Source organism: Silurus meridionalis, chromosome 20 (genome assembly GCF_014805685.1).
Source record: "Silurus meridionalis isolate SWU-2019-XX chromosome 20, ASM1480568v1, whole genome shotgun sequence".
Taxonomy (NCBI): Eukaryota; Metazoa; Chordata; class Actinopteri; order Siluriformes; family Siluridae; genus Silurus; species Silurus meridionalis.
This window is the reverse complement of record NC_060903.1, coordinates 3,991,831-4,008,233: the sequence shown is the minus strand read 5'-3', so window position 1 is coordinate 4,008,233 and position 16,403 is coordinate 3,991,831. Positions and strand designations below refer to the sequence as shown.

At 37.2% G+C, this 16,403-nt stretch overlaps 3 protein-coding genes across 5 annotated transcripts; 2 read left to right on the top strand and 1 right to left on the bottom strand.

The window, feature by feature from the left end:
- The first annotated feature begins 382 nt into the window (after positions 1-382).
- Positions 383-5,105, top strand: ndufa13 (NADH:ubiquinone oxidoreductase subunit A13). The gene is made up of 5 exons (XM_046875836.1): positions 383-535; positions 1,495-1,573; positions 3,877-3,948; positions 4,321-4,390; positions 4,844-5,105. Exons 1-5 carry the CDS (start codon positions 442-444, stop codon positions 4,961-4,963), a joined length of 435 nt encoding a protein of 144 aa, XP_046731792.1. The 5' UTR covers positions 383-441; the 3' UTR covers positions 4,964-5,105.
- Positions 5,106-6,992: 1,887 nt separating this feature from the next.
- Positions 6,993-11,002, top strand: LOC124403223 (yjeF N-terminal domain-containing 3-like). The gene is made up of 6 exons (XM_046876877.1): positions 6,993-7,128; positions 9,018-9,126; positions 9,298-9,408; positions 9,562-9,675; positions 10,310-10,457; positions 10,787-11,002. Exons 1-6 carry the CDS (start codon positions 7,070-7,072, stop codon positions 10,984-10,986), a joined length of 741 nt encoding a protein of 246 aa, XP_046732833.1. The 5' UTR covers positions 6,993-7,069; the 3' UTR covers positions 10,987-11,002.
- Positions 11,003-11,072: 70 nt separating this feature from the next.
- On the bottom strand, positions 11,073-15,831 carry cirbpa (cold inducible RNA binding protein a). 3 transcript variants are annotated; one of them, XR_006928860.1, is made up of 8 exons: positions 15,749-15,831; positions 15,035-15,144; positions 14,835-14,941; positions 14,395-14,539; positions 14,118-14,277; positions 13,990-14,045; positions 11,476-11,560; positions 11,073-11,360 (listed from the first exon to the last, which is right to left on the bottom strand). XR_006928860.1 is itself a non-coding variant. In XM_046876878.1 (7 exons), exons 2-7 carry the CDS (start codon positions 15,132-15,134, stop codon positions 13,546-13,548), a joined length of 582 nt encoding a protein of 193 aa, XP_046732834.1. In that variant the 5' UTR covers positions 15,135-15,144; positions 15,749-15,831; the 3' UTR covers positions 12,680-13,545. The 3 variants fall into 3 exon arrangements, 2 of the variants coding, with proteins under 2 accessions (XP_046732834.1, XP_046732835.1); XM_046876878.1 differs by lacking the exons at positions 11,073-11,360; positions 11,476-11,560 and adding an exon at positions 12,680-13,559; XM_046876879.1 differs by lacking the exons at positions 11,073-11,360; positions 11,476-11,560 and adding an exon at positions 12,680-13,559 and having other exon boundaries at positions 14,407-14,539.
- Positions 15,832-16,403: the final 572 nt, after the last annotated feature.

The following is a 16,403-nucleotide window of genomic DNA, read 5'->3' as shown; positions in this document are numbered from 1 at the left end:
TTTAAATCCCATATTGGCCCTAATACGCCGTCGTACCATGCAAGTAATACTTGCTTATGAAACGTTGATAGAATCCCTTATAAGTTATCTATGTTATAATTGCAAGACAGTAAAAAAAAAGGGGAGACCACCAAGTTTTGAAAAATAGTAATTAGGGATCAAAAATGTATATCTCAAGTAAAGTAATAACATTTTGAGTGGTAAACGTCGTTGTAATACCTGCAGTCCACAGCAGAGGGCATTAAACACATTGCATTACATTACACATAGAGCCCGCCTCCTGCTCTAGGATTGGCCACTAAGCGAGTCTCCAAACCAGCTCTCTGAATGGATAGGGCGCACACAGTACTGTCCAATCATCGATCTGTGGGCGTGGTTTACCTAAAAAGGGGAGGGAGAGAGAAATATCCAGCCGAAGCTGTTAGTGCTGGTGGAAGAAAGATGGCGGCGTCCAAGGTGAAGCAGGACATGCCTCCTCCGGGAGGTTACGCTCCGTTTGATTACAAGAGAAATTTACCTAAAAGAGGGCTTTCTGGTTAGTATACCGAACTTCGGTTACTACAGGATCAGAGTTATAGGTATTTTCGTTGTTTTGGATCAGTGGTGTTCAGAATTAGCACAGCGAGCTACCTAGCTAACTCTTCTAGCTTTGTGTTTCTCTGACAGTACATTTGTTGTTTATTTTCAGCTTGAAATAAAACTTGTTAATAGTTGTGCAAGCTAATGTTTTAGAGAAATTAGCGTTTTAACTGTCTATTAATATTACATATTACCATACATAAGGCTCACACACATAAAGCTCACTTCTTCTACATCATCTTATAGATAGATAGATAGATAGATAGATAGATAGATAGATAGATAGATCTTTGTTATTGCATAGTACAGATACACAGCAACGACTTGCAGTTTGGCATCTACTAGAAGTGCAATTATTAGCAGTGAGCAAATTGACAAGTGCAGATAAATATCTTCAAATATCTGTACAGCATGTAAAAATATGTGAATTAATGTCAACAAAGAAATATAAAGGATTTTGCAGGGAAAAATGTACATGAGCTGTTGAGTAAATACAACAAATTAATATAAAGTTTATCGCCAGTGTAAAAATGTGCTGGAACTAGTGAGCAAGTGCACCAAGAATAACAAATCATCTATTTCTTCTTCTTCTTTTTTCTTTACTACTTCTGCATCTATTTCTTCTACTTTATGCACATTTACTTCTTAAACTTTTACATCAGCTTCTGTTTCATATTCTACTCCTTTTCCCTCTACTTCTTCTTCATCCTCTATTTATACTTCTACTCCTACATCATCTGCGTTAAAAAATTTTTTTCAACTTTATCTACATCTTCTACAGCGTCTTCTTTTTCATCTCATAGGTGGGAAATGTCACAACTACAATCCATAATGTCTTTAGAATGAGATATTCCCATGGTATTAATGGTGAAATCGGCTGAATTATTCGTTGTGATTTTTATCTGGAATTCCCAGGTTACAGCATGTTCGGCATTGGGATTGGAGTGATGCTGTTCGGCTACTGGAGGCTTTTCAAGTGGAACAGAGAGAGGAGGTAGGATCATGTCCAGTAATTGGACATGAACTTGTCCCAACCTTTTCAATTGTTAATTTAAAACTAATTTCCGAGATCTTTGTATTGGATGCTACAGAATCAATTCCCAACTCAGAATATGTGTTAGTATTTATTATATATATATATATATATATATATATATATATATATATATATATATATATATATATAAATTTTTTTTTTTTCTACAGTTATATGAATTTCATACAGTGCCCCTGCCCATGTTTGTTGTCCTTTCAACTAGCCTTATAAAATCCCTATACACCACCCATAGTTTGTTGACCCCTTTTCACACAGACAACCAAACCTGCCTGTGGGGGCCTAGGTTCAAAGCTGACCATTGATTGGTCAAGCACAAGTCATTTATTTTAAACATTTTCTGGTCACTTATGTGGAATCTGTCACATGATTTTATCACAAAAGCATTATGAGTACACACCCCTACATGGGAAATGTTGAGCAGTCAATCCGACTGCAATTGAGACCATGGGATGAAACTAGAGAACCCAGATGAAATCCACAAAGAACAAATAAAATTAACAGGGCTCAGGATCGAACCAGGAACCCTGGAGCTGTGAGGTTGGAGGTAGCTCAGTGGTTATTAAACTCTGGATCGGGAGGTCACAAGTTCATATCCCAGCAACACTAAGCTGGGCTCTTGAGCAAGGCACTTAACCCTTAACTGCTCAGTCGTAAGTCGCTCTGGATAAAGGTGTCTGCCAAATGCTGTAAATGTAGGTGGCAATGTACAAACAGCATTTAAAAAAACATCACAAATTTGTGACTTATGTCAGAAGAGCTGCCCAGGAGAACGGCGTGGATGTATATAGTGTGGCGCTTATGGAAAAATCTATTTTGTATTTAATTTTTTAATTATTAAAAAAAAATCGTGCCTTCATTTTACAGATTAATTTTTCCCTGAAACAGTTATTGTGATTTCCGTGTCTGTGGCTCCTAAACGGTCATCGTCGAGGTCCTCGGACCAGAGATGGCTGGTGAAATCATTGACAATGTTGATAGACAAAAGAAATACAACATGTAATAACGTATTAATCAACACACTATAACTCTTAAACTCTGAATACTGTGAAGGAGAAAAAAGTTTGAAGCAATACTGGAATTTTGGGAATGTGGGATTTCAGTAAGGAAGAAATTCTATACACAGTCATCATATATATTTATTTTGACTGCACATGCAGACTAGGATGAGATATTTATTTGCTTACCTGAGACAAGTGGGCTTGTTTCCTCTCACCCCGATGGGTCCATATTTCTCCATGTTTTCAAGCTGTGAAAGCAAGTAGGCTGTAGATGCTGGTGGGTTTGTTTTCTCTCACCATGATGGGTCCATATTCTCACCTTCCGCAGCACATAACCGCAATTTCCAAACCACAGTCCCTCTGTTTAATTATAACTAACACATGCTGATGATGTTTTTACTTTTTTATACTCGGTTGCTTCGTGGCCTACAATTCAGTATGTGTCTACTAGAGGTTTACGGATGTGGGTTTTTCTTTGGCTGATATTTAGAAATCAGGGCGGCCGATATATGATGGCAATATGTTTGGCCATAAAATGAAATTCTTTATTAATAAGATGCGAAACAAGAATTGCTTAAATTAAAACATTTATTGTTTTGGTGCCCATGCCTCCCTGTAGCCTAAACTACAGCCGGGCGTTTTGAGTGTATGAAGAATCCTATTGTCTAATTAGCGAATGAGCACACGCAAAAAAAGGAACACGCCTGTTGTCATTCTTGCTCTTGTACTTTGCACGTTAACAGACATGATAAAAAAAATAAAATAAAAAAAAAGCTACACGGATCCATTAATAATGATCGCAGCGGGTGGAAACCCTGCTCGCTTTCGATATTTACAGTTATAGCGTTTCTCTTTTTGGATGCCGAATACAGACTACTGCCACCTGCTGGTATGAGAGAGTTTTTAAATAAGTCGATTTATTTTTAAAAATGCCAGAAATCGTCCCGATTAATCGGTCGACCCCCAGTGTCTACATACCAGGTTATTAGATCCATGTTACATCCTGGAGAGGGCATTTTTACATGATCCAGGTTTTCAGTGTTCAGGCGAAATCCCTTCTATCTATAAATGTAAAGTAACATTAGAAAAGCTGGGAATTTCCTGCCTTCCCAATCCGTGAGTAATATCTGATATGAAACAAAGTTGTTGACAGCTTTGGTTTTAAAATAATTCTTTAGAATATGCTGTAAAACCTTTTACATCAGTGATTGAAACGTATGTGTGTACATGTGCGTCTCCCAGGCGTTTGCACATTGAGGATCTCGAAGCTCGCATCGCTCTCCTGCCTCTCCTACAGGCTGAACATGACAGGAGGTGAGATGTTTCGACTCTCTTCATTATTTCTCCACGTCTTCAAGCTGTGAAAGCAAATAGGCTGTAAATGCTGGTGGGTTTATCATGTTTTAAAAAACATATATAGTATGATGGCTGTGAAAAATCTCGTACAAAATCCCTGGTAAAAAATCAGAAATTTAAACCTGTAATGATGTTTCTTATTTTGAATACGATTTTCAGCTTAATTATTTATAGGATGTGTGTATGGCTGTGAAGGAAGGAGCCTTTAACTTCCTTTTGTTCATTCTTTTGTCCTAAATGAATGCAGGATGTTTTAAGAACAGGAGGGTCTGTCGTTACTCTACTTAACCCTACCGATCGTTTTTCCTTTTTCCGCTCTGTTCTGTGTAGGACGTTACGGATGCTCCGGGAGAATCTGGAAGAGGAAGCCGTCATCATGAAGGATGTGCCCAGTTGGAAGGTATTTCAGATTGATTTCTCCTTTGAAGGCTGTTGTCATGTTTTGCTCGTCTTTAAAGAGTATTAAATCTAGCCATTTCAAAGGCAGAATACTTGAAGAAAACTTTCAGAACTTCTCAGTTTCTGCCATCTGCAGTATATGATCCAAACTAGGACTCAAATTTGTCCTGTGGTGCCCTTTGAAGGGAAAATAATGACCAGTTTTTGTTTCTCATTAGAGGTCAATGCCTAGCTGTATTAGGTGTTAAACTCTATTATACAATACATTGGATTGCTGAAAATATTGTTACACTGAAAATAAAACTGCATTAGCAGATTAATGTTTTCTGTTTATTTATTTTATGTCTGTAATCATGCTGGGAACCTGTGTGTGTGTGTGTGTGTGTGTGTGTGTGTGTGTGTGTGTGTGTGTGTGTGTGTGTGTGTGTGTGTGTGTGTGTGTGTGTGTGTGTAGGTGGGTGAAAATGTTTTCCACACAGACCGCTGGGTCACTCCAACCACAGATGAGCTCTTTAACCTTCGACCTCAGGAGGAGCTTTTGAACAAGAGGTTTGGCTTCCTGTGGTACGTTTAAGCTGCAGCTCGGCCTGGAGGATCACCCACCTGTGTCTAATCTGCTCTGTAAGAGATGAGCGAGAGAGAGAGAGAGACAGGAGCAGTGTATAATGTTCAGACTGTAAATGTTTCTAATATTAAATATGATTTCTTTACTTCCATTGTTGTGCTGTTTTGTTTTGATTTATTACAGACATTTGTCAAGTTTGCACTGTTACACAATAACACTGATACAACAGGAACTATTTTTAACTGCAGATTAAGAATATACACTATATTAACAAGTATTGGTAGTATTGGGACACCTGACATTTCCATCCATATGTGGTTCTTTTCCAAACTGTTACCACAAACATGGAGGCACACAAATCGTATTGGATTGAATGCTGTAGCATTACATTTATTTCAACAATGCTCCTGTACACAAAGCCAGCTCCATGAAGATATGTTTTACATGGGGTGGGTTGGAGTGGAAGATTCTCTGAAACGCAACCCTACTAAACAGCATTGGGATGATTTGGAAATCTGACTACCCCAGACCTTCTCACCTTCAACAGAATCTGATTTTACATCATCTTCCCAGAAGAGTGGAGGTTCTAGAGCAAATGGAAACTGAATGTGGAATATGATGTAAAAAAAAAAAAAAAGCACAGGTGGTCAGGTGTCCACAAACAATTGTCTATAAAATATATAAGAACTATTTAACCCTTTTATTAAATAGGAGTGTGCAAATATTCACTTTTCCTCTATAGGCCAATGCTTTCCCTGTTGTAGAATTAAAAACGGGCGCTTTTGAAAGCAGTGGGAAAAAAGTTGAACTCATATTTTCTTTACATAATTTTTTTTTTATGTCTTGTAGGCTACAAATTCCCTGGTTCTTGGGCTACAACTGTTAATCAACACTTTCAATTTTTTTTTTTAATCGTGACCTGAATATTAAGGAAGGCCTGGACATCTTTATCCTCCAGTTTAACATGGCATTTAGAAGAAAACATTATATATAGAATTAAATATTTTATGAATATTTTTTTCCCCAAACATGAACAACTGCCAAAAATTGCATGTTTTATCTAATATACTACATGTAAATGGAGTGAACTCCTACTCATTCTGCGTTCAGAATGCATACAGACATTTGTATGTCTGTCATCTTTTCTCTATTCTGTTAATGTATAACTGGAAATGTTCCTCTTTCTAGTGAGGTTCCCAGTTACCTGGTAAAAAAAACAACCCAGTTTTTCTCTGTTCCTCTGTGGTGTAATCAAACCTTTAACTAGTTAACCAGTATTCCTAATGCTAAATGTCGAATAAGCACATTCTTATGATGTACTAGAAAGTAATGAGTTCATTTAAATTAGCATGTCACTTTTCTTTTTTGATTTTTTTAGAATTTTCTGTATAACATGATTTATGCCAAATATTTTATAGGGCTGAAGTAACTGGGTGAGGTCAGTGTTGTAAGACTTAAATGGACATATTTTTTAATCATCTATCAAGCAAAAATAACATTTTAATGACGATTCCAATGTAAAACATGCCGTTTAACCTACATATTTGTTAATGCAACTCAACAGACATCTGATCAAGGATTCACTCCATCATCTTACTTCTCTCTCAGAAGTGTACTGTTGAGTAATAGCACTGATCAGGAATAATATATTAAATATTTTATTTGTCACAAACATACAACACAATACTGAGTGTCATAGCAAAGGCTGTGAATGAATTTTTTTTTTTCTTCTGTCAATAAATTTGCCAAGATTTCAAACACACTTTATATATAAATAATGAATCGCTGTAAATTCTCTCAAACTATATTACAGAAAGATAAATGAGAGTTATAATTGTACACATGGTTGAATCTGTAAAAAGAGAAGTGCAAAAAAATATAAAATATGCAGAACTTAAACACACTTTATACACGTCCCTCAAAATGCAGGTCACACCCCCTTTGTCTGCTCAGCCAATCAAGAGCCTTCCTTGTTCTCCTCTGCTCTAACTGGTTAATGAAGCAATACAGTTAAAGTGAGAGGAGTGATCCTGAAAACACATTTTTACATGTATGTTTTAGGAATCTGGTTCGAGTTCCACAGAAGAGGCTCACTGTGAAACTGAAGTGAAGGAGATGGACCACAGCAGTGCTGATCAGGACTGCGAGTCCACACAGATGCTGCACTACCTCAGGTAAGCTGCATCCACCACATCTCCAGCATCATTCAAACGACTGTGAAAACTCTGTTACTAGGTGAATGTTTTTCTTTCGTGTTTTATTTACCTATTTTAACTTTATCAATCACAGCTCTCATTTACATCTAACCAGAATGAATCTATATCGCAGCAAATATTCTCACAGGAAATGATTGCAAAGCTGATACTAAAACTGTTGCCAAACTGTCCCCACTTTGCCGCAAATAAAATCTAGGGGGGAGGGGATGTGTCTTTTTAATGTCTTTGTATTTACAGTATAACTGCTGTAATCTTGTGGCTGCCATATACTTGAATATGTGACCTTCACTCTAATAGATTTCCTCTCTAAACCCTAATACATACTCTGAATGGCAGTTCTCCCTACGCCCCTTCCCATTCTCTTTCTTTCTCTTTTTCAATTCCCTCTTTTAAAATTGTTGTAATTGTGAAAGTTGTGTAAACAATTAGGCATTTTCTGTGTATCACTAACTAAACAGATATCAATCTGGGGTTAAGAACATACCACACGCAATTGAGAACTAGAACAGAAAAAACTGTTGTTTTTTTTGTTTTGTTTTGGAAAAAAATTGGTACATAAAAGTTTGTGATTTGTGTTAAACCAATAAAAAACTTTGCTCCAAAAAATAAAAATAATTATTATTTTCTGTACAAAACCAAATGATCTGCTTTCCATCAATTAAAGTGATAACTTCTACAATGTCAGTGCTAAATTATTTGATAAAATAAATATTATTATTATTATTATTATTAGCTGTACCTGTTATTGTTTATATCCATTATCTGATTTAAAGTTAATTGTCAGTAATATATATATATATATATATATATATATATATATATATATATATATATATATATATATATATATATATATAATTACTTACTGAAAGATCCAAATAAATGTGTAATAATCCGTAACTAAAGGAAGAGAAAGAGGACCCTGTGTGAACATGTATTCCTTCATGGGTACTTTTCTCATGTAATATTAATGTTTAACTTGCTGTGTTTCACAGTCTAACAGCTTTTCCCAAATAGTGGCATGCAATAAATTTTTCATTTGATCCTGAACATTGTTATGTAACATTAATCACATACTGAGATCATAAAACGACACCCGAGTTATTCAGCACAATAATCCTAACCATGAGTTTCATGTGAGATAACTGCTGCCTATTCCGTCTCTAACCCCAGCTGGTTAGGAGGAACAGGAAGGAGCATTGTAGGTGTGCAGTTTTTCAGTTAAAGCTTCTCCACTTTAACCTGTGCCACATAATATAATGGCCTATTGGGAAATATTACAAGCTGAGAAGCATTAGTGACCTACTAGTGTGAGGATGAGGGAAACACTGAGACTAGACCTGCACTGCATTCTACATTCTAGAAATCTAGGGTTTTTTTTTAACATTATTTTATTTCACAATAGCGTTGCAATAATTGGGGAAAATGTTCTCCTACTAGAATCATTTTAGCCATTTAAAGACAATTCTGATTTACCCAAATTCTATATTATACAGGGGGTCCAAAATTCATGACTCACACGAATAATTCTAAAATATTGATTAAATATATTCGCTTCATAAGCCACTAAAGTGCTGACATCTGTTCCTGAAGATTAAACTTTAGAGTTGATGCTCCCCTTTGTGTGGAGCCGTCTGCTGCTTGATCAATACCCAGTTAGGGTTCAGGAACTGAGGAGCAGAACACAAATAGACCCACAGACTCTATAAGGTCAGTGCATGTATGTAAAATGACTATTTAGGTGCATTAAATCTTAACCTTCTCACAAAGTTGGGATAAATATATCCAGATTGTTAACCTTTTTTTTTTTTTTTGGAGTAATATTTCCCTTTCTGATTTCTTCTCAGTAAAGAGGAGGCGGTTGCCATGGAGATGGAGTTGCTCAGAGACTATCACTTTGGTGTACATCAGCTGACAGAAATCTTAGGCCACGCTTGTGCTATTGCCATCACAAAGGTCTGAGCTTCAACCATCTCCATTCAAATATTCATTTTTGAGTCATATTCCATAGCACAATTAATGTAATCTTTTAATTCCTGATGTTAATAAAGCGATCATTTATTTTTCTAAAGTAATTTTTCATATGTGGAAAGGATCATGTGGTTCATATTCCTGATCCCTTCACAGATGTACCCACTGAGCACTCTGGGTAAGAGGCAGCCCACTGTATTAGTGGTGTGTGGGCCAGATAAGAATGGCTGCATCGGCCTGGCATGTGCACGCTATCTGAGATTATTTGTAAGTATCAAGTAAAACAGTTTCAGGTGGCATAATGCTACCTGGACCAGTTTCAGGTCACATAACAGCAAAGTAACAGCTCCTTCTCTGCTCACAATGTATAAATTATACAGTGGGGTACAATAATGCATCCTTCACTTGCCTTTATTTCAGGAATACATGCCTACTGTCTTCTACCCAAAACGGTCCTCACAAATCCCTCACCTGGACTTCACAGTACAGTGTGAGAAAATGGACATCCCCTTCCTGTCCTACCTGCCCACAGAGGTGAGAAAAGCGTCCAGTCACACATCACTAAGGCTTTTATTTTCACTGCACAAAATAGCAAAACCAAGCAAATAGGGTTTTTTTTGTTGACAATGCTAAAAAAAATAATGCACACTTCCCTTTTTCGCACAGTGCCATAATCAAAATGGGTACTGCAGTGTTTAATTCTTCTGATGAAACCCAAGATGGAAAATGTCTCCTTCCTCTTTTTCCATTGATACACTCAGATTGTATGACTAAATTTGAGGCACTGCTTTTGTACCTGTCTGATCTTCTTACGAATGTTAATGCTTCATATTTTGAGAGAAAATGGTTTCATTCTCTTTACTTGTTTTTACAACATTTTCAATCAGTTAGTTTTTCTAGAGCATGATTTAATAGAATATTAGCAGACGTCATGACGCCCCATAAGACATTATATTAATGCAACTGATAATTTCCCATTGGGATAAATAAAGTATCGGTCTTGATCTGTGAGCTGCAGTGTCCACTGTACAATTTTCATTTAGCTTATCAAAGTTAAAAGGTTTCACCAAGTCTCTAAAAGTAATGGCCACTAAAATAATTTTTTTATATGCAGTGATTGGGAACGAGCTTCATCTTCAGCCTTAACTTGTATCGTCTTGTATTATAGGTGCAGCTGATAAACGATGCATACAAGCTGGTGGTGGATGCACTGCTGGGTCCAGAGACAGAACCAGGATCAGCAGAACCCTTCACAGGCATTATCCTCACTCTCCAAGGGGTCAAAATCCCCATTGCTAGCCTGGACATTCCTTCAGGTTTGATTTATGTTTTAAACTTAGTTTTATAACATGTAGAAACTGACAGATCTATAAAGATCTCATGCTGAGAAATGTAACCATCTTTAGTAAACTTGTATGACTATACTTTTGTATTAAACATTAATTTGGACCTATAACAAATGTATATTAATGTTATTTTTCTTTATACTTAATGTAATGGGTAGGACCTATAATTTCCATACATTATTCATAGTATTTGACTTAAACGTGCTTATATACAGCAGCAACATTGGTTTCTAATCATTCTAATTACTCACCAAATCTATAATTAAGTCCTGACTCAGTTTGGAATGTTGTCCTTACAGGATGGGACCCTGACAAAGCCAGCACTGAAGGGATTATTCCTAATGTCCTTATCTCTCTGATGGCACCAAAAAGATGCGCACTCAGTTTCTCTGGTATTCATTTACTCGCCGGACGCTTACTGCCCTACGATATTCAGAAAAAATATGAGCTCAATCTACCAAAGTTCCCCAGTACAGCATGTATTACTGAAATCCTTTAACAAGCCTGCATATATTTCAGTAAATCTCAGCACTGCACCCTAGAAGGTGGTAAAAATCATTGGGACTTAAAAAATAAAATAAACACTTTAGCAAGAGAATATATTTATTGATGTAATAGTGAAACAGATGATTCCAATTCAGTAAAAAAAATATATATATTGTTTAAATGTGTATGAATATCCAATTTACTGTCTACAAACCTGGTAACTAAATTTTATGTCATGTAATTCATTGCTTAAATATTTATTTTAATCAATTGACTAATGAAGTAAAGCCAAGGGGTATGGAGGATCTCCAACTCCCATCACAGCCAATTCATATCACATTAAGAACTGGTAGCATTTTGCAGCTGTCTTCTCTGCCACTTCCACACCTGTTAAAAAGTCAACATGTTACTACAGAACACAAAAAAAAGCAGTATGATGTGAATTTAAACATTTATGGGCAAAGTTCAGAAAATTAAAGTTGAGTAAAACCATTAGTCTTACTTTTACATTCTGTCTTATGGTGATCACTGTTGCACACAGGCACCTTGATGAATGAAGGCCAAAGTCATGACAGGACATTTTCAACCTAGTGGAAAGAGAAAAAGAAAAAACAGATACTCGCTAAACATGAACATTGCATACATAAAATAAAAGTTTAGACAGTAATTTTTTCTTCCTAAGGGACAGGTGTTTGATCCAATTTTACAGGTCACCAAAAAATATCAGGGTACCAGGCATCCATATTAGCTCACAAGTGACCCGCATTTAGCAAATTTCACAAATGATCTGAGGAGCATTGATGAAGCATGAGAATAAAAGGTGGACTTGAGGGGTTGATTGCAACATTTGACACCCCCATGTGAATTTGAAGCCAAACAGATTTCCGGGGCAACAAGTGACAGGCGCTCACGACCCCATGCAGAAAGGCACATGGCAAGGAAGAAACTTTAAAACACACTGATCTCATAGCACAATAAAATATGAACTTAAGTTTCAGAAGATTATGAACAGGTGAGCAAAGGAAGGTTACCTCGTGTACACAGGCCTACTGTTTCTCCATACATCAACTAGCCCAAGAGTGTAGCAGCATTCTCCTGTTCCATTGACAGGAGGGAATCACTTCGGTAGGTGCAAAACTTCGTTCTCCATAGGCACGAGTGAGGATTTTTGATCCCCTCTTTACAGAAGCAGAGCTTGTGAATTAAGTATAGTATTTTGCTTTTATACCAGAGCCAAGAGCACAAGTGTTAACCAATACAACTTGTTCAGTGAGTGGCTAATTACCAGACAATGGGCATTAAATATTCGTATAATTCCATTACCTAGCTTGATATAAATAAACTGTAAACCCATTTGGTGCTGATGAAGGGGGAGAGAAAAAAAATAAAAAGGGCCAATGGTTAAAAACTAGATGCCTAAAAGACATTACTATAGTTTATATAACCCTTCCTAAATTATGCTATTTAAAACTAATTTGTTCAACTAAATATTCAATTCCAGAAAGTCAAACTTTCTTTTATTTCTTTACCCATTAAATTTAGCAAACCATCTTTTCCCCTAGTCTGAATTAGATTTTTTTTCTTTTCCCCAAGGATGTGGAAAAAAAAAGCTGGCTGCCTACAACTTCTGCTAAACCCCTTTAACCAAGCTAAAAATCTTAAACCATACCTCCTCAGCCAGCATTTAAAAGCACAAACAAAATAGATGTTTCAAACGGTTTCATTTAATAGGCTCCATGAAGCCAAGGACAGAAAATAATAGATCCAATGCCAATACAAAGAACAGAGCACATTATCCCCTTTGATTTGGGGCAGTAATAGTAACAGTTCTCAACATTAATTTATCTTCCATATAGATTACTATACAGTTCAGAAGTGTCGGTCCATCTTTACAGCACATGTTAAAAAAAAAATATATGCAGAAGTCAAGCAGGGCAGAGATACCTCTGGAAGAGTGAGGGTGAACGTGGCAAACTGCAAGCTGCACTTCAAGAACAGCACCAATGTTGGCCAGCTCACTCAGTGTTCACCAGTCTGCAAGGAATTGACTCTTTGGATACTTGACAATGGACAAAGGCTTCTTACTTAATCAAATTAACGTCATTTTTAAATGGAATGATTGCTTAAATTTTGCGACTTTAGTCTATTGCTACAATTTCTAGCCTTTATGAAAATTCTACAGCCGCTTAAAAGGTCCTTTAAGAGGTAGATGTTCGCTAAAACAGGGCAACCCAAAATATAAAAATGAGGACCTCCATTAAAACGGAAAATTTGCAACTTGAAAACATCAATACTGTGGAAGCTGCTCAAAACAGGCCGAGAAGAATAGCATTTCACATGAGGCTCATTATTCAGAAAAGTATGTATATATATAAAAAAAAAAAATTCTACCAAACCAAAAGTGTAAGTGGGGTAGCAGAGAAACATTTCACAGCCAATAAGAATACGTTCCTGCCCCACATTTTCCCTGGATGCAATATTTTTAAACAAAGAAAGCTACTACATGAACAAACAGATCCTTGAGGAGCACGTCTTTAGAATACACAGCCAGTGAAGAGTTGGGTCTTGGGCCTTATTCGTGTGCAGCTGAGGAAGAAGCAGGCACACGTGAGAGGACACTGAAGCATCTGAACACATTCGTAGTTTGATTTATAAAAAAAAAAAAAAAAAAAAACCCTCATAATTGCAAAACAAATGCCACAAAACTTGTGGCTGCCCAACTGATACACCTGAGGGAAGTCCACATGTTTATTGGCTGTGTCCGATTTAAGGATCAAGTGAGCAAAAGTGGGCATGAAGCCTTGCTTGGAAGCAGACTCTGCCCCTCAAAGTCAGGCCGTGTGGACACAGCAATGCAGAAAAGAACCACTTATGCTTCTGTAAATTGGGTTCAATAATCTAAACCTGTGCCAGTTACACCTATCAAATTAAGTAGCTACACAAAAACGTTAAATCAGGGCAACAGGTCTCCCCAACATTTGGAAATGTGCTGCTAATAATAAATGCTAATACGTACGATATCCATCAGAGTAGTCTCTGTAAGAGCTGCTGCGATCTCCATAGCTGGAACTCCTATGAAAAGCAGAAAAATAATGTAAACTTTTCCCAAAAAAAAAAATTATAAAAAAATTATAACCACATTACCTGTCTCTATTGTATCCTCCTCCACCACCGCCGCCACCACCACTCTTGTATCCCCCACTATAGCCTCGATCTCCTCCACCATACCCCCGATCCCCTCCACCGCCATAGCTGCGATCACCACCACCATAGCTGCGATCACCACCGCCATAGCCACCACCACCTGGGAAAGAAAAAAGCAAAGAAAAAACAGAGTTTAATCTGCAATCAGTATAGCTTTGATTTGTCTCCAAAACGCACCAAGATGTAGACTACACATCAAGGTTACGCTGTGGCCCACCTCTTCCTCTACCTCCACGGAAGTATCCACCTCCTCTGCCTCCTCCGCTGCCGCCTCTGTATCCTCCACCACCTCCGCTGCCACCTGAACGTCCACCACCTCCCTTTCCGGCCTCATCCACACGGATCGCTCTGCCATCAACGGACTAGAGGCAAAACGATACAATATCTGGTCATTTAACACAAACCGGTGGGTATATTTAACCTTTAAAACTTCATTACAAATCAAGTTTAAAATTTTAATGTGCTAAGGAACTGAATAATAAAGCAAGCCATTTATTTATACTTATATTAAAAGTAGCTATATTATGTAAGCATCCAAGTCAAATAATCATTTAATGCACTATGGTCTTGATCAAATTAAAATAAATTGCCCCACCATGTAACCAAAAATAAACACCCATATCAATAAATCAGATTGGAACCAAGTTGTGTTCATACTTTTCCATTCATTCCCTCCATGGCGTCTTTCGCATCCTCTGGGTTCTCAAACGTGACAAAGCCGAAGCCCCTCGACCGGTTTGTTTCTCTGTTTCTGGCAACGTGAACTGTAAAGTGAAAAAAAAAATTTAATCTAAACTTGGGAAAACTTGAGGGAAAAGTATAACTTGGAAAATCGAGAAGAAATAAAAGCCACTAACCGTTGGTAATGACTCCGTATTTGGAGAAGGCATCCTCTAGGGACTGCTCCGTGGTGTCGAAGCTTAGGCCTCCAATAAAAAGCTTTCCTTCGTCACTCATGATGTCGATTCTGGACAAAAACAAACCGTTAGTGAAAACTTATTTTAAATCGCAATTAAATACCGATAGTAATTAACAAAACGATAGTATCGGACCATTCAGGCTTAATTCTGGGTCAAACAATAGGCCTCGCGCCGAGCCCACGTTTGGCCCACCGCTTTTCCGGCACAAACCGCGCCAGATTACTTCAGCACAAATAAAAGCGAAAGGCGCGTGCTCGCGACAGAAAAGCGGCGGGAACAAAAAACCCATCCCCCTCCCTCAATAAAAAAAACCGTCCAAATAGGTAATTACACACCACACAAATTCGCAAAACTAAATAAAAATAGCCATTTAAAGTTTTTTCCTTCGTGTAAAATAAAGATTTCATAAACATTAGATGGCTAAATACCAAAACCCAGAATGAACGCCACAGATCGGTAGCTGAGCTAACTAGCGCCATTTTGTACCACGTGAAGAAGCTAGCTGAAAACACAAAAAAACCCTACAAACAAGCAAACTACTTGTTACAACTAGATTTAAAAACGAGAAGTAGTCGTAATAATTATATTTCAATCGAATAACAAAAAACATGTTAAAATTTAAGTCGAAAAGCAGATACTGAGGCCACTTACATTTAGTCCGACTTGCTCTGGCGCGTGCAGCTCAATATGGCGCCAAGGAGAAGGCGGATCTCTTTTATACCCGAGAGGCGGCGCTTCGGAACAAACAATTTGCATATTTGAATATTTCGCTAATCTTATAAGACGAGTGTGTAACAAAACGAAACAAAATATATTTTTATGATTATTGACGTTTTTTGTAGAATTGATTTCTTAATTTATTATTAATAATATTAAAAGGAACTACTTACACTGTACGACGTTAAAAATCGTCGTTTTCTTCCGGCTTCTTTCTCCCGTTAGGGGTCGCCAAAGTTGATTATTTGTATCCCTATCGTTCTACCTCTACCTTTTTCAAACCAACTTCCTGCATGTCTTACATTACCACATCCATAAACCTCATCCTTTACCTTCTTCTTTTCCTCCTGCCTTGCACCTCTATCCTCAGCATTCTCCTACCGATATAACTTATGTCCAAACCCTCTCAATTGGGCCTCTCTTTTTGCTCTTTTTGAGCACTGGGATTCAATTTAAATATATGAATTTTGCTTTTTTTTTTTTGTAAGAGATTTTGTGATACCTTTGTATTACAAAGGTTTCTGCGAAACCCTTTTTTAACATTTACATATCCAGAGCATCCTACAATCAAGCCTTGCTCAAGGGCCCA

Coding starts and splice junctions, on each gene's coding strand:
- LOC124403223 (XM_046876877.1), top strand. CDS start 7,070: ATGGACCACAGCAGTGCTGATCAGGACTGCGAGTCCACACAGATGCTG. Junction 9,676..10,309: donor TGTCCTACCTGCCCACAGAG/GTGAGAAAAGCG, acceptor CTTGTATTATAG/GTGCAGCTGATAAACGATGC. Junction 10,458..10,786: donor TAGCCTGGACATTCCTTCAG/GTTTGATTTATG, acceptor TTGTCCTTACAG/GATGGGACCCTGACAAAGCC.
- cirbpa (XM_046876878.1), bottom strand. CDS start 15,134: ATGAGTGACGAAGGAAAGCTTTTTATTGGAGGCCTAAGCTTCGACACC. Junction 14,278..14,394: donor CCGTGGAGGTAGAGGAAGAG/GTGGGCCACAGC, acceptor TTTCTTTCCCAG/GTGGTGGTGGCTATGGCGGT. Junction 14,046..14,117: donor GGAGGATACAATAGAGACAG/GTAATGTGGTTA, acceptor TGCTTTTCATAG/GAGTTCCAGCTATGGAGATC.
- ndufa13 (XM_046875836.1), top strand. CDS start 442: ATGGCGGCGTCCAAGGTGAAGCAGGACATGCCTCCTCCGGGAGGTTAC. Junction 3,949..4,320: donor CAGGCTGAACATGACAGGAG/GTGAGATGTTTC, acceptor TGTTCTGTGTAG/GACGTTACGGATGCTCCGGG. Junction 4,391..4,843: donor AGGATGTGCCCAGTTGGAAG/GTATTTCAGATT, acceptor GTGTGTGTGTAG/GTGGGTGAAAATGTTTTCCA.